The sequence below is a fragment of the Rana temporaria genome, chromosome 4, assembly GCF_905171775.1.
Source record: "Rana temporaria chromosome 4, aRanTem1.1, whole genome shotgun sequence".
Taxonomy (NCBI): domain Eukaryota; kingdom Metazoa; phylum Chordata; class Amphibia; order Anura; family Ranidae; genus Rana; species Rana temporaria.
The window spans coordinates 200012171-200030496 of record NC_053492.1 but is presented as its reverse complement, the minus strand read 5'-3'; the positions used below and the strand labels follow the sequence as shown (position 1 = coordinate 200030496).

The 18326-nt window shown below is 42.7% G+C and overlaps 1 protein-coding gene across 1 annotated transcript in view; it reads right to left on the bottom strand.

Moving 5' to 3' along the window:
• Window positions 1-18326, bottom strand: part of LOC120935687 (solute carrier family 12 member 9-like) — a 360381-nt gene that overhangs the window by 146835 nt on the left and 195220 nt on the right. Inside the window, exon 6 of the mRNA XM_040347741.1 lies at window positions 13791-13948. Coding sequence (XP_040203675.1) covers window positions 13791-13948 — 158 coding nt within the window. The remainder of the gene's footprint in view (window positions 1-13790; window positions 13949-18326) is intronic.

The window sequence follows — 18326 nt, the reverse complement described above, 5'->3', positions numbered from 1 at the left end:
TAATAACGTTTTAATAATAAAAACAACTAAAAACAACGGAAAGCCAAATGGCCTCTTACTTTAAAAGTGCCTACCCGGCACTGGGACTGCAGGCCTGTCACCGCCAATCTGTGGTTCAAAACTTGGTTTATCAGGATCGGATACCACCGCCGTAGTTCCACCATAAACTCCTTCCTGTCAGCTTCACCAGAGCGGGGGGGCGTCTCGTGACCAGGACCAGGCGTGAACGCCCCCCTGAAGACGAGTAATCGAAACGGACGTTGGAGGCAGTCCTGGTCACGAGACGCCCCCCCGCTCTGGTGAAGCTGACAGGAAGGAGTTTATGGTGGAACTACGGCGGTGGTATCCGATCCTGATAAACCAAGTTTTGAACCGCAGATTGGCGGTGACAGGCCTGCAGTCCCAGTGCCGGGTAGGCACTTTTAAAGTAAGAGGCCATTTGGCTTTCCGTTGTTTTTAGTTGTTTTTATTATTAAAACGTTATTACGCTATCGGCGTCTACCGGTTCTCTTTTTTTGCATATCATCCTTATCTGGAACGCCTGGAAACGAGATTCAATAGTCCATATCCATGTGTGTGTAGGCACAATCCTGCACTAGCCCGTATGACCATCTTTTTAAGTAAAGTGGTCAACAGGCTCTGGTAAGAGCACTTTATATACAAAGCACCTTGGGTGGAAACAAGTGAAATTTGAAAAGTATGGTGGTGGCATTTTCTACTTTTCTCCACTAGGAAGATCACAGTAATTGTCAAGATTCGTTTGGCTTTCTATGCATGCTATTGGGACTCTATTTTTTTATTTTTTTGGTGTTTAACACAGTGAACTTCAGTGTTTTTTGCTTACACTGCAGAGGAATCTGCGTATTCATGCACATCTGTGTGGGACATTTCTGCTGTATATTGATTTATATTGTTTCAGCAATCACTGTTCACATATGCTTTTGGAAACTTATTTTATTATTAATTGTTGCACGTTGTTGTGTGGTATTCCACATTTCACAATCACTATTGTGTGGTTGAGCGCCCTCTACCTTCCATTTTCATTATCACAATTCAGTATTGTTCTTTGAGGAGCAGCTTATTTAGTTTAATTTAGTACTTATTTATATTTGGCGCGGAATTTTCTATTCTACACAGCTTACATCTTGGCCATTTCAAAAAGTGTTCTTATGCTATGTTTCGTATCTCCAATTTTTCAATAAAAATGTATTGACAGTGAAAAAATAAATGCAAATTTTTCACCCCTGCAAAAAGATGTGCATCTATTATTCTTTGTAAAATGTGAACTTATCCTATACAATTATGTAGCCATTTTTCTAGAGTGAAAGGAACAGTGCTTTAACTTTACATATATCAAAATAAAGATCACATGAATCACAAGTAAAAGACTTGGCAGGGACACCTATTCGACATTCACTGCAAGGACAGGCAGATCTCCCAGGCACTGTCAAATCACTGGGAGATCTGATCATATATCAATAACTTAGCAAACAATGGTCACCTTATCTCTATGGATAGCTTAACATGTCAGTAAGTCTGTGGATTGATACATTTGATATCACACTATAAAATAATCAGGATATCTATACTATTAACAAACGAAAAAGGGGAGTTTATTATCTTTCCCTATAAATTACCTAAGGCCTCCTTCTGCAACCATTCATAGACCTGATTCAATGTTCTGCTAGTCTGGTTTTTATATCCGTACTTTTTAACCTAAATGACAGTATAATGTGCAAAACCATTGTATTATACTTTTCAAGTCATATTTCCCCAGAAATAAAGAAACAAAATCAGCGGAGTTAATGATCCGATCAAACAGGAATCCTCCATCCCCGGTTGCAGGAATTTGCAATTGGCACGTCTATCTTCTGTCTGATGCTGCTCTCACAGGACTCTGAATGGCTTGTTGCTTAATACATATGTATTTTAAGCACTCATTTTACTGGAATGTACATTAATATGTAGCATCCTCATCATGTAAAACAGCCTCACAGTTGTGTCTTTTTTTTTTAAAACATATACAAGATCCTGGAGTGGTGTTTGCATTAAGGATTTGTTTCTAGCTGTTCAAACAGAACTAGCGCAGATGCATTGATAGCAACATGTTGTACTATGACAGCTTTCTGTCTAAATGATTATTTTATTATAGCAAAAAAAAAAAATCGCATAATTCAAACATTCAATTTAAGCAGTCAATCATCAAATGCATCTGTCTTGTCGGAAATGTAGACCTGGTTGCCTGAAACTCTTAGAAACAAACTCCTTTACTTTTCGACAGTTTGCTTTTCAGAGTCAGAGTGTCATTATTCTAAGCTCGGGTCTAAAATAGAGAACAAGTGAAAAACTGTGATAAACATTTTCTCGAAGTCACAGAAGCAGACAGCAGGACATTTCACAGCAGCTGTGGAGAGGGAAAGCGTGATATATTCTCACCGCTGCATCAGAATGCTGTAAAAAGAATGGAAGTCTTATCTTTAGTGCACCCCCACCCCTCTTTTCATTTTTGCAATCGCAGACACTCATGACAGGATTTCTGCTACAGGCCGTCAGAGAGACGGACAGTAGACGGACAAAACCGAGCAGGTCTTCCTTTCAAAAAGGCAGCCAAAGAAAGCATTGATATTCCTATCGCCTAAGTGATAACTGAGAGTCCCTGCCAAGGATGGAAAGGACTTGACAAGGACGTCCAGCAGGATGAGTGAGCTGCGCTTGGAGAGGATGGGAGGAATTAATTCAAATTGAGGAACAGATAAGGAGAAAACTTTAATTAGAAAATGTCAGGAAAGAGAAGGGGGTTTCAAAATAACATACATATAAAATAAATCACACCAATGGCCACCGCACTCCATTTTTGTATAACAGTCCCCATTACATTAGGAATACCTCTATTATGTAAATTGTCCTTTATTCCATCAGTGTTTGTCAAGCGACTTATGCTGCCTAACCAAACCACTGGAACAACCACTGTAGTGCTTTACAATATATAACAGGTGTTTGAAAAAGGGAAACATCAGGATCTGACACTGAAGACCATAAAGTATGCTCAAAGAGTTAGTGCAAGTTATTCTGAAACTAATGGGCCCTAAAATACCGTTAAGTAATAATGTTGTAACCAGAAAGTCCAGGGCAGCAAGAAATAAGAATTAATGTGTGTTTACTAGGTGAACAACGACATGGGTTCTAAGGGTTGTAAAATCAGACAATGGTCCAAATAATTCAAACTTAAGCATTGCTATCAAATTGATAGCACATTGTGTGTTACCACTGCTTTGTCTGCATCACAAAACAAAAATCTATAGCTGCTGGCAACATGGATCAAAATGTGTCTGGTTTTAGCAGGGACCAGCGGAATTTCGATCCATAAATGAGCACCCTGGTTGTAAACAAATCAATAGACTTGTGTACAACCAGCCTGTCAGGCTTTTCCCAAATGATCAATGCTGCCGGCTATAGCTGGCAACACCAATCATTGTGTTCTGCTGGCAGAGAAGGCTTTCCGCTGGCAAAACACAATAGCACTGAAGGAGAGATTCCCCCCCATCAACAAACTGTGTGGATGTTGGAATCAAGCAATTTTCTTCCCTTCCACCTGTGGTGGAAGGAAAGAAAATTGCATAATCTATGACCTGCATTACATTGCAAATGTAACAGGATATACTATTTCACTAAGAGCATTTCACCATTTCAGGAAGAGAAAAGTTGGGCATTTGGGAACTACAATAAGAACTGGTAGGGGTAATTCCTGTGTTTACCAGGATGGAACCCACAGCATGAATTTTATAGATCCGTACTACAAGGGAACTATACTATAGAAAGGTATGCTTAGATTCTGTGACAGCATATGGGTGCCTTAACGGCTGGTCAAAATTGGAGAACATCACACCGGTTCAGATTTTTTAACCATTACTATACTTTGTCATACTGAAAGATATTTCTAGCAAGATAATTAAATAACTAGCCCAAGGTCACTGTTGTAAAGGAAGCTTAAAGCATTTGTAAAGGCCATTTTTTTTTGGAAGATAACATGCTATACTTACCTGTTCTGTGCAATGGTATTGCACAGAGCAGCCTTGAAACTCTTCTCCGGGCCCCCTGTCGGTGCTCTGGGCTCCTCCTATTCTCAGGACTCTATCAAAGGAAGCACACCTGCAGGCTCAATCCAGAGCCAGGTTGTGTTTGTCTATTGATACACACAGCATGGCTCAGCTCAGGGAATGCATTAAAGTGGAAGTAAACTTCCATCTCTGACTTTTACCTATAGGTAAGCATATAATAAAGCTTACCTCTATAGGTAGTGTAAATAGCACCTAAAAATGCACTGTTTAGGAGATATTTACTGTACATGCAGCCAGTGACATCACTAGTGCATACACACTGAAGCAATGGCCACCTGTGCCGTTCCTTTAGAGCCATGTGCCATAAACTGACGTCCTTCCCTGCTGAATTTCGATCCAACTATGACCGGCTTAAAGCTCTGGCATTTGAGAGCAGAGTGGCAGGGAGCAGACTTGGCACAGGAAGGGAGAGGGGCTTTAATCTCAGTTTGAGTAAGACCTTATGTATTGCCTGGGCTACAAATGCATGGATGCTTCACAGGAATTAAGTTGAAGACTCAGGTACTTGTAGACACAAGGTGCTGCACTTAAGCACCGCTGTTACCTTACAACCAATTCAAGCAAAGGTTTTTTACTCCAATGAACAATTTTTTTTTTGCACGTTATACTGTACAATGAATATTCCAAAAAAGCCTTTGGAAGCGCAGCGTACATTATATAACAATCATATCCTACAGAAAAAATATTGCATCTCCCTGAGAAGGAATGAATGAATCATGTACAGTTATTAACATAAACACATGCTATATACATTGCTTTAACATGCGCACAAATGTGTTTACCCAATGGGATACAGTAACAAGGCTTGAAGAGTTCTGAATTTGCATATTCATTTGATTTCACTTAGTGCATGGGATAAAAACACACCAGGACCTCTTGGATATAATCTTGCCAAGAGTACTCTAATCAGGACAAGAGGACTGAAGAAGCTGAGATGCTTTGCTGTGTTATTATCAATGCTCATTCAAAAAAAAAAAAAAAAAAATCCAGAGAGGGACATTTTTTCCTTATATAGTGATAACTGGACTTTGCTAAAAGAGAACTACTCGGGAAGGCCAACAGCCTTGTAAGCTGTATTTCTTCGAGATATAGGTTGCATATGTGATTAAATTAGTTTGATTGAGTCAAATCAGGAACAAAAGCATACACTGTGATAATAAATAGTGCTGGTTTTACATGTCTTGCACTCTTACAGCCCTTCTAAATCTGAATAGCCAAGGTGCCTTTGGCCAAGCACACCAGGTTTCATCTACACTTTTGCCATTCTATGATATTGCTTTAGCTTGTTTGCCCCTTCCTGCCTCTAAAGTTCAATTAGCCAGGGAGACTGTTTATCGTAGTTTATCGATGGGACGATGTAAATGTGCAAGGGCAATGTTTAGTAGCAAGACCCGTAAGATCATGTAAGTGCCAAAACTTTGCCTGTTATAACGCCCTAGCTCAGATGCAACAGGAGGGTTCTGTCAGTATGTTTAGGAATCCCCATCCTGACAAAGTCACAGCCAGGAATCATGGTGTAGTCATGAAGTGTTGCCTACGGAAGTCAATTGTGTTGACTGGAGCCAAGCATCAAGCACAGAGCAGATGCAAAGTCAGCATCACAGCCAACATCAGGGAAGGTGGCACACTAGCAGAGTCAATACAGGAAAAAAAAATCAGCGCAAGGAGGTCCATCAGGTCTAAGGTGGAACTAAAAAAAGTTCAGGGAAATCATGCTTAACCACTCCAATACAGGGCACTTAAACCCCTCTTCTTACCCAGACCAATTTTCAGCTTTCGGTGCTCACACTTTGAATGACAATTACTCAGTCATGCAACATTGTACCCTAATAAAATGTGTCCGTTTTTCCCCACACAAATCGAGCTTTCTTTTGGTGGTATTTAATCACCAGTTTATTTTTTTATTTTTTGTGCTATAAATAAAAAAAAGACGGTACATTTTGTGAAAAATTGCCTTTGTTTCTGTCACAAAGTTTAGCAAATTAGTAATTTTTCTACATACATTTTGGCCAAAATTTATACTGCTACATATCTTTTGTAAAAATAACCCAAATTAGTGTATATTATTTGGTCTTTGTGAAAGTTAGAGTTTACAAACTAGGTTGCCAATCCCTGAAAATGTATCAATCTGATCACACCTGAAGTAATGATGGCCTAATTTCTTGATACCAACAAGTCAGAAAAGTACAAAAAAACAAAACAAATTACCCCTTTTTAGAAAGTAGACATTCCAAGGTATTAAGCAAGTATCATGGTGAGTTTTTTTAAGTTGTAAGTTTTCCCCACAATTCTTTACAAAATGACGTTTTTTTCTTTTTGATTTTTTTACTTTTCCAAAATGTTCATATTAACTGGTTTTCTCTCACAGAGCAGATGCATACAACAAATTACACCCCAAAATACTTTCTGCTACCCCTCAGTATGGGGATATCACATGTGTGGGACTTTTACACATCCTGGCCACGTACAAAGGCCCAACATTGAAGTAGCACCATCAGGCGATCTACGAGCATAAATTGCACATCTCATTTCTCAATCACCTATTACCATTTTGAAGGCTCTGGAGCACCAGAACAATGAAATTGCCCACAAAATGACCCTATTTTGGAAGGCAAAGACCCCAACGTATAATCTATGAGGCATAATGAGTCTTTTGAACCGAAGTTTTTGGAAAATTTGCAAAAAAAATTAAAACTTTTTTTACACAAAGTTGTCCATTTATAAGATATTTCCAACACATGGCAAATACATAACAAAAAAGACTTCCCAAAATACCATTCTGCTACTCCTGAGTATGGGGATACCACATGTGTGAGACTTTTACACAGCCTGGCCACATACAGAGGCCCAACATCCAAGTAGCACCATCAGGTGTTCTAGGAGCATACATTACATACTGGCAACCTATCATTTTTGAAGCCCCTTCATATTTCTAACACATAGCATGTACATACCAAGAATTACAATCCAAAATAAATGCTATTGCAGAAAGGGTAAAAAAAAATTGTATTACCTGTGCTTTTAGTAGCGTGCAGAAGAGAGCACTGGTCCGGGCAGCAGTCAGGGATGTGCTTAGCGACAGCAATAGTAATTATCCAGGCAGGAATATTGTCTATGGTCAGCACAAGGATATTGTCAGCACAAAGCATTTGTCCATAGAAATTGTCCAGGCAGAGACAGCCAGCAGAGCCATAATATTGGTCCTGGTACACTTACCGGCAGACACTCCTTGTACCGCTCTCCAGCCCTTCATAAACATACTGCCTCTTGCTACAGCTAATTATTTGCATCGTCCAGGTAGCAGGCACTGGTGTGGTCTGTTCATATGGCATGATGGCAGCAAGTCAGCAGCAAGCTGAGGGCCACAATCAGTTAAGACCTGTGCACAGGGGTAGAGGGGAAGGAGGCTTCGACCCACCCAAATCTCTAAGGAACCTTCAGACTCCTGACCGTAATCTGAAAATTACAAAACCAAGAAAACAAAAAATCGATTTCTCCATCGGGAAAAACTATTCTAGAGCCCCTCACATATGCGAGACCCATGTGTACTACAGTAGCATAAATGGTCCATAAAACAGGCCAGGGTCAGTTCACGTGCAAGCAGTCCACACGGTGGGCAGAAGCATAGTCACAAAACAGACCAGGGTCAGTTCACGTGAAAGCAGTCCAAACAGTAGGCAAAGGCATAGTCAAAAAGCAGGCCAGGTTCAGTTCACGTGGAAGGCAGTGGCATGGTTATATGGGGAAGCATGTAAAATGGTCAGCACAGATGAAAATGGGGGGGAAATGGTTCAAAATATGGGCTAATATTTTAGAGATGTATGATAAAGTTCAAAGCATTCACCAATGCAAAGGCCAGGTTGGGAGGCACTGGGGACAATGGTAGCTGGTATCTTTCCGAAAGCCTCCTTTTCTGCACACGTGACATTTTTTGCCTGCTTCGGATAGTAGGATGTTGTACGGGAAGTGCCGTTCATGAAGTCGGCATCAGAGCAAAGGTTTTCTGGGGGGGGGGGGGTCTTTGGTAAGCTGCCATCCTTATTTTGAGCACGATTTGGGTGTTTTGGTTTCCAATTTTGGTGAAGGTGAACATAGCAAGTTGTCACTTCCGGATATTGATCCACAGGATTCACTTCAGAAATTTTTCACAAGGACTTGTTTGTGTTGATATATCAGGACTGTTATAGCCCTGTTTTATTCTGGATTTAGCACGTTTATTTTTATAAAGGTTTAAAGTTGCAATACTTGGCACATTCACTGTGGACATTATTTCAATTGTCTTCTTCCATTTTTTGATCTAGTGGACGAATATCACTGATTTTTCATCACTTGCGTGTATATTAGGTTTATAGGTAGGCTGGTGTTTATTTTTTATATTTAATATTTTCTTTATATATTATTGTTTTACACAACTAATTTTATTAATCTTATTAGCGCTCCCATCAATATATTTATTCATATCTTTTTTTCTATGTAGGAATAATAAATGGCCAAATGGATGCGATAAATTCTTATACCAGAATCTGGACCTCCTTATTGACAAATAGGGCTGAATCATTTGGTCATTGAAATCCACCCCCCCCCCCCCATGTAGAGATTATAATCTTGGACACGTCGGCTTTTCAATGGGACCTAGTCTTCGCTGAACTACAACTGTAGTGTCATCGTGAATAGTGGACATAATGTGCACATTCCTATTATCCTTCCACCTCAAGGCCAGCACTTCGTTGCATTTCAGTGTTGCTCTTTCCCCCCTTTGCAGCTTTTTGTTTACTATGGATTGTGGGAAGCCCTTCCTACACTCAAGGGGTTGGAGCTGGGAATCTCTCCCGTCATATATGCGAAACGCATAAAGATATCTTGTGACTCTCGCAGAGCTAGTAAAATTTTACTCCGTATTTGGCCTTTTTGCTAGGAATATATGGTTTTATTCCTAGCCGGCCTGAAAAGGGTACCAGGGACTCAGCCACACATATATGCTTCTCGGGGACAGAGTTCTGCAAATCGATTGGAAAGGAAATTTATCAGTGGGCGAATTTTATATAGCTTATCAGAATCTGGATGATTGTGGAGAGGGCATTGGGTGTTATTAAAATGAAAGAATCTCATTATCTCATATCGGGACCTGGGCATTACGGCAGAATACATGGGCATGTGGTAGATGGGTTTGATGGACCAATAGGCATGTCCTTGATTTTTTTTTTTGTAAGCCCCATGTGTATGGTGAGGCCCATAAACAATTTAAACTCCAAATTCAGATCTCTCCACTCAAATGGATGGCCATAAGATTGGGGGTTGTTGGCAATATACTGCTGGGCAAATAAATTTGTCTGGTCCACAATGAACTGCAGCAAAGTGTAAAAACAGATGAAAGTAATCCATCTCTGTGAAATTTTGTGTTGGCCTGCACACCCCGCTGTGCTGTGAAAGGGGGAATAATTGATGATCCCGAGTCAGAAGGCAGCCATGTTGGGTTGGCAAGACCATCTAGCATGTATGTAGCGGCCCTGGCTTTTGGGGGACGTGACACTCCAGTAGTTGGGGGGGTAGTTGAATTTTCTGTGTTGGTACTCAGGAGCGATGTGGCAGCACTGGTACTGGGCATTTGTTGGTGGGGCCTTATGCTGGCGGCAGCACTGGGCCTTTGATTCTGGGGCTTATTGCTGGCGGCAGCGCTGGTACTGGGCCTGGTATTATAATCCTAGTTGCTGGCGGCTACCTGGTTTCCAGAGTGCTGTGCCCTTTTAAGAGGGACCCATTCTTCATCCGAATCATTACTAAATTTGATCGATCCTAATTCAGAATTTGATTCGGAATCAGAATTGGAATCTGTTGAGAATGCCCCGGTGCTCTCATCAGTCATGGAGAGGATCTGGAACGCCTCCTCACTGGTATATACGCTTTTGGACATGGCTGTGTAGCTGTGCGACGGACATATGGGTGGCAGGTGACGGTCACTACTTCGCTGTGCGATGGGTGGGAAGTGACATTCACCGATAGGTGGTGTGACGGGCAATGGTCACTGATGGGTGACAGGCACGGACGGTGACAGGTAATAGTCACAGATGGGTGACAGGACACGTTTACCGATGGATGAAAGGCCACGGTCACTGATGGGTGACGGGTGCACCACTGATGGTCACTGATGGGTGACAGGGTGACAGAGCATGTTCACCGATGGGTGACAGGGCAGGGTCACTGATGGATGATGGGTGACAGGCCACGGTCACTGATGGATGATGGGCCACGGTCACTGATGGGTGCACCACTGATGGCAGTCTCTTATGTGACAGGTGCACTTTTATGGGGTGACTGTTGGGCGACAGACAATTGGGGGGGGGGCGCGATGGGACAGGTGTGGCGTTAGTGCAGTCACTCCTGTACATAGATCTGTAACTCACCGTGGCTCTTCTCTCCTCACACTGGAAACGGTGTGTGAGGAGAGAAGAGCTGGTAACAGTTACAGCTCTTTGTTTACACTTAATGATCAGGCTGTGAACGGATCACTGCTGATCACATAATGGCTGTGTACTAATGTCGAGACGAGCGGTGTTCCCCGGAACACGCTACCACTAGACACGTGCAGCGCGATAGCACGCATGCACCGTGTCAAGTGGGGAGTTACCATCCATAATCGGCCGTGACTTGATCACGGCCGATCACATGGTAAACAGCACTTTCCCAGCGGCTGTTCACCCCTGTCGGTGACAAGCGGTGTCTCTGACATGCCACCACTGACAGTACAGGAATGCGCACACACGATCGCTAGCATTCCCTTTTTAAATGGGCCAACATAATATGGCATTAGCCCAGAACAAGAGAGTCTTCATTCCGCCGTCATTTGACGGCGGGCAGTGGACAAGTGTGTAAGAATGTTACAGGGTCTACTCACAATGAGAACAGGTAGGGACCTGCAGTCAAACACAAGGAGAGCCAAATGTAGAGGAACAAGAATGTGACAATAACACAGTAACTCTGGTGTCCTATTAAAGTGGTTGTAAACCTCAAAAATGAAAAATGAAAAAAAGCATATCCCTCTATAGCAGGGGTCTTGAATTAAAATTCAAGGAGGTCTGGTCGCTAATATTTTCTTTGGGCCGAGATCCAAATCTCAAGTCTGTGCTATTACTCAGAAAGATTGTAGACACTGCATGTCTGTCAAAAAATAAGTGTACAATTTCCATAGCATTACAACAATATTTATTGTCACGTTTCAGTTACGACATTAAACATGTGAACAGTTGGAACTAGGATAGCTTTACATTTGCTCTTGTCTTTGTATGGAAAAGAAACAACTATCTTTAACAGAAACGACATGGAAACAAATCAATAACTCTTTAATAAAACATAAAAAGCACATCCATTTTTCAAGTAAAAGAAAATGGCACCTGCTGACAAACAACTAAAAAGATGTCAATTTGAAAAAGTGCACAAATTATTCGTTTTATTTCAATTTATTTTAGTAAGAAAAATTTGCTTTTTATTGTCCTGCCAGTAGTTCGAATCTTGTCTTAAATGGAGTTACTGCCATTCTCATGCACATATGTAGATGCTCAATGGTGAGTCTGGAACGATACTTTGTTTTAATAATGTTCATAGTGGAGAAAGCCGACTCACAGCTGTACGTAGATCCAAACATGGTCAAGGTGTGTAGTGCTACCTTGATTAGTCAAGGGAAATCAGTCTCTGGCACAGTCTGTGGCCAGAAGTTGGCAGGATCAGTTCCTCCAATCATTTCTGTATTTAGAGATCCCTCATGTGCCCACTTGAAGATCTGCAGTAACTCCTTTAAAAATACTGACATTTTTAATGAGAAAAGGATTGTGGATGAACAGGAGGATCTGCTGTCCAAGAATGAAGCTGTCAAACTTTTTACTGAAGTTTCCAGTCAATTTATGAAGTTAACAAAAGGAGAAACATCGTAACTTGAATCTGTTCTTTCACCTTTGTGAAATGCAAGCACTCCCCTTCCTTCCCTGAACAAATCCAGTTTTCTCTAGAAGGAGTGGACAGCGGTCATCAAATCACAGATGAAATTTTTCTTGCCCTGGAGCTTTAAATTGACTTCATTAACCACTTGCCGCCCGCCAATGACAAATTGACGTTGGCAAAGTGGTTGTAGAATCCTGACTGGACGTCATATGACGTCCTCAGGATTCTGAGCCGCTGCGCGCCCCGGGGGCGCGCATCGCGGCGATCGTTGTTGCAGGGTGTCAGTCTGACACCCCGCAACACCAATCTCGGTAAAGAGTCTCTCACGGAGACTCTTTACCATGTGATCAGCCGTGTCCAACCACGGCTGATCACGATGTTAACAGGAAGAGCCGTTGATGGCTCTTCCTCACTCGCGTCTGACAGACACAAGTAGAGGAGAGCCGATCGGCGGCTCTCCTGACAGGGGGGGTTCGCGCTGATTGTTTATCAGCGCAGCCCCCCCTCGGATCGCCACATGGACCACCAGGGAAGCCCACCCTGGACCACCAGGGAAGGGCAAAAAAAAAAAAAAAAAGGGGCTAAAAAAAAGTATGAAAAAAAATAAAATAAAAAAAAAGTCTGGAAAAAAAAAAAGATGCCAATCAGTGCCCACAAATGGGCACTGACTGGCAACATAAGTAAATCAGTGCCGCCCCACAGTGCCCAACAGTGCCGCCCCACAGAAAAAAATAAAAACTTAATTTTTTTCCTAAATTTTCAGTCCTTTTTTAGTTGTTGCGCAAAAAAAAAAAAATCGCAGAGGTGATCAAATACCACCAAAAGAAAGCTCTATTTGTGGGAAAAAAGGACGCCAATTTTGTTTGGGTACAGTGTAGCATGACCGCGCAATTGCCATTCAAAGTGCGACAGTGCTGAAAGCTGAAAATTGGCTTGGGCGGGAAGCTGTATACGTGCCTGGTATGAAAGTGGTTAAGGAGTGTTATGTTCCCTAGGAAAGCAATATTATCCATTGTGCTCTCATCTTGTAAAAATGGTCTTGCTTTCTGACTTTTGAGCTGCACTTAAAAAACGCTACTTCTGTTTGAATGGACCAAAAGCAATTTGCATTTGCCTCAACTTCTTTAACCACTTCCCGCCCGGTCAATAGTCAATTGATGTCCGGGAAGTGGTTGTGAAATCCTCACTGGACGTCTATTGACGTCCTGCATGATTACATGCCGGTGCGTGTGCCCGTGGGGGCGAGCAGTGCGGCGATTGGTGATGCGGGGTGTCAGTCTGACACTGCATCTCCGATCTCAGTAAAGAGCCTCCGGCGGAGGCTCTTTACCACGTGATCAACCATGTCCAACCATGGCTGATCACAATGTAAACAGGAAGAGCTGTTGATCGGAAATAGCTGACAACATTGATACAACAGATCAGCAAAAATGATTCCCCTATCCACATCGAATGTGTGGATGGGGGGAAGACGTTCCTTTTTTTTCATTCAACCCCCTGGTTGAACGAAAAAAAATAATGGTGTATGGACTGCCTAACTATCAATCTACCGGTATGTTCCAAAATAAAAATAAATGTATTCATGGTTTATAATTTCCTTTGTATTACCATGATCACCTAAACAAATATAAAGCAGTATAAAAAAGGTATTCACTCTTAGAAAATAGCTATTAAATTTCTTTGTCTCTGTAATTTGGGCAATTTTCTGTCAGGTACCCACATTACACAAAATGTTCTTACCAAACAGCTTGTCTTTTGCCAATGCGTAGAGGATGCGGGAAGCTCCGATAAGGTTGCTCATGGAGGCTGAGAGCGCAGAGCAGTAGATCCCAATTGTTACCAGTGGCGGGCAGATGTTGATGTCCCTTAAGAAGCTATAATTGTTCTGTAACAGAGTCCTGGAAGGTGAATGATAAGATAACATTGGTACCAATGCTCAATTAAAAACATTATTCGAAAATGGACATGCTTTAAATCAATAAGTGAAAATGCCTGTCCCAGAAGCCGCTGATGGAAGCAGACAATCGCTGACTTGTATACAGGTTACAGGGCTGTTACTAGATCCCATTTGTGAATTATTGTGCAATAAAAAGCGTGTACTTTAGTTGTGCTAGGCCCATGACATCCCTGCTCATTTCAATTTACTGTGTCTTTTTAGTCCTCTTAATTTCTAAAAAATAAATATTTGAAACGTAAAAAAATGCTGGTGCACTGTGTGTATACACTGGCATGTCATTCAAATTGAAAGGCACTGGGAAGTACTGAAACCCTTATGGTAATGCTCAGTAAGACTTTTTCCCTCTATTACCGAAGTGTATGTGTGAAATCTGAGCATGTCCTCAGTGCTAGTATGTAGCTTGTCCATCAGATCACAGCTGCTTCCAGCAGAGGCTTCTGAGCAGAGTTAAAGTTTCCTTTTGTCATATTTAATAAAATGAAATACACCCACATTTCCTGCAAAGAAGAAGTAAAACAAGGCGGTCAATGCAGTAGAAATGATTCCAAGATATTTTTCTACCTCATTGGCTAAAGTGATTGTGACTGATCACCTTGTAAAAACAGCCCATTCAACCAAAACTTGCCTTTTGTTTAAAACATTTCTGTATGGATATACAAATAGATTACACTGAGCTTCCCGGTGAACACGAGGGGGTGTGTCAGGACAAGTCTGATCATTGGAGGAGAGCAGACCGTGTTCCCAGCACAGCTTGAGAACTGACCATGGTGTGTTCTCCTGCTTAGTGTGGTCAGTTTTTAATAGGAAATGAGAGAGACTGGCAGGAAGACCAGGGATTTCATACAAAGGAAGCAATACAAAGAACAGGATTGTTTTTCATACAAGTAGATGGTAAAGCAGCCACATATCAGGAATATGAAATGCTGGGGTAACACTTTAATGACAAAGTCAAGGAAAAAAGCTGTATGCATAGATTACATGTATGTTTGAGAGTGGTTTTACATGCCAAAACATTTGTATATTTGCCCATCCAGTCTTGAGAGTTACATATCTCTTTCACATAGCACAGGCCTGTCTGGCAGGGAAAAGGACCTGAAATTTCTGCTGCAGTTTTACTTCCACTGACAGGCCTCCTCCTTACCCCCAACCCTATGATTGGCAATGCTCTCCACACTAATCAAGTTTATGAGTTAATGCAATTCAACACACCTGATTAGCTCCATGTGCTGTTTCTCCCTTCTCTTTTAGCTCTGTCACCAAGTCAAATTCAGGTATAAACACCTTTCTTGTATTTTAAAAATTATTCAGTTATCACTAAATCTTAGAGTAGCATTAATGTATGGGAACCAGACAATTGTATGTTGTTTCTTGCTATAGGGCAATGTAATCCAATTACAGGGTAGATTCTATGGTCTTGCAGCCCTCATCAGAATCATGGGAATTCATAAAACTAAAAAGAGAAAAGAGGGCACACCGACCTAGTGTGTTACCGTTTAAAAATGATTTATTGAATGTCTTAAAACAATGGTTATACTCACAAAATGAGTTGTAAACAGCGCTTAACAGATATAACAGGTACACAGCATCACCACCGAACACGATGACAGCACGGATCAGATGGTATCAGACCGGTGTATGGCTGACGCGTTTCAGAGGCGAACCCCTTTCATCAGAACCTTGGTGGTCCATAGTTGCTCAGACCACCAAGGTTCTGATGAAAGGGGTTCGCCTCTGAAACGCGTCAGCCATACACCGGTCTGATACCATCTGATCCGTGCTGTCATCGTGTTCGATGGTGATGCTGTGTACCTGTTATATTATCTGTTAAGCGCTGTTTACAACTCATTTTGTGAGTCATTGGTGCGTCCATAAGGGCACACGGGCGGGGCCCCCTCTCTCCAGCCACCCCCTCTATGACCAATGGATAGATTCATACATAGCACAAATATATCCATGGCTGCTGCTGCCACCCCCTATTTAGGCTCCAGGCCCCTTTTCTGGCACCTGAATTACATTGATGGGGGGGGGGGGGGGGGGGTTTGAAGCACCTGTTTAGAACCATAGACTAATAGGCGTCAAAAAAGGTGTGTTAGAACAGCAAATGAATATTCACTTTACTAACACTAAACCACCTTCTCTGCCAATCAGGTGCTCGGGTCTGTTACCCATCACCTGCTTGGCTGAAACGACAGGCGCTGAAATTGGATACCTATCAGGCATCCAATCGCCTATAGGAGAGGACAGGAGAAGACGCATTGGAGGACACCGCTCGCCGCCATCACCCACCCCCAACGGGATAGGGTAAGTGCCGGGCAGACTGGGAGCGGTGGAAGGGCACAGTGTAGGAGCGGTCAATGGGCACAGTGAGGCTACAATTGATGTTTTTTGCAGTGCACTTTTAGTGTACAGTGGATTTGCCTTTAGTAAATCAACCCCATTGTCTGCGTCCAGGGTCAGTTGGAAGCTCTATCCACTTGTAACAGCCCAGATGAGCAGTTGCATATCAGCAATGACATTGCACATTGATTTGTACATGTAGTGTGCAGGCAACTTTTAGTACCACTGGCACCAATCTACTGATTCTTGACTGAAGCCACCCTGTGCAGCCTTGTGAAACTTCGAGTGAAAGTCTAGCCCAAACTTTTTTTTTGGCATATTCTATATTAGGTCTCTTCTCTATTTTGCATAGTATATCTGTTCTGCATGTAGCGCTACCCCCGAAGGAGCCGCTGATTTGTTGTTGGGATCGGCGTACTAAGTTACCTTAGTGCTGTCTAGGGGTGCAGTTGGAGAACAGAGTAGTGAGCGAATGTCCAGACAAGGAATGGAGGTTTTCCAATGCTTTATTTCCAGGCCAACATCAACATCAAATAGGACCAGGTATCAGGCCTGGATAAGAACCGAGCAATCCTGCTCTCAGTAGTACCAAATTATAGTTAGTCGCCACTCTAGCCAGAGGGGGGGGGGGTGCCCCCGGTCAGACTCCTGTCAAAAGTCTGGCAGCCGAAGTGTCACTTTAGATTGCTGAGAATAACATATCTCTCTCTCTCAGACCTGGCTCTAGGGCCTCTGCCACAGGCTAATTACTTGAATGAGCGAATTGAGCAAATCCTCCCAGTAGGTTTTAGCATAGGTCACCGGATGACAGCAAAGCGTACCTGTCAGCATTCCGGTCACCAGATCCCCTGGTTCGTTCAAGCCCTGTTGGACAACCTGCCTCCGGGTTCTCCTTAAGCCGACCCCCCAATCGAATGGCATCCAGCCTGGGATCCTCTCAATAGAACTGGGAACCCAGTAAGTCACTGGGGCCCCTCTCAGCAACATAGAGCTCCGCGTAGCATCTGACCCCGGCCTGGAAGGCCATCGCCAGGGTCCGTTGGATGCACGCACCCTAAAGGTGGATGTCGCACCTGGAACCCAGCAGGAAGAACCAATAAAGATGGTGTCTGCCACAGATATACTCTCCCCCAGCATGCCCGCGAGGGAAAACTCCTCCAATTGGCTGCTGGGGAAAATTGCTCTGCCAGAACCCCTCTAGCGCCACCTGTCGCCCAGGGGTGGAAACAACACCCCTGGAGCGCAGGCTGAACTACAGGACATTTTTGGAATGACAGCAGCCCAAATTTGACAAATTGTGAATGGGAGAAAAATAACTATCCCATTCCCCACCAACTTTAGCGTAGTGCCCATACTGGAAGGGGGCGCTACATGCAATAAAAAGTTCAGATTTTTATTGAAACATCCACTTTGGATAAAAATTCTTTATATTTCATCCTTTATTTTAACTGACTGAGCCTCATTCTTGGTGACCTCTGAGCCAAGAGTAAGGTTGAGGCCCGAAAAATTGTACATAAATCATAATGCTTGTCTAAAAGCTCACTGAGCTAACTCTAAATCCAGTAAGAAAAATCTTATATAAATGTTAACATGTTGCTATGATTTCAAAAGTAATTTTCATTCTTATGCAGCTTTCAGTAAAATAACTCACTGATCCTGCCATAAAAGTCCTTGTTAAGGAGCTTTCTTGGCATGACAGCTGTCTCTCAGTGATGTACCACAGCATTGTCACCCAGTATCATGCACAACTCATGGAGACTGCAAGCAGCCCCGTCTATAGAGTTGCCACCTCATCCCTTTAAACCTCAGGTGTCAAACACAAGGCCTGCAGGCCGAATCCAGCCCTCCAGGCCATTTCATGTGGCCCTTGCACCTCTCCTGCAGCTGCCTCCAGCCCTCCTCTGGTCCTCCTTCAGACCCTGTACTTTCTGCTTTCAAGCAATGCATCCTGCTTCTTCCCAGCAGCAGCATAAGGAAAGGGG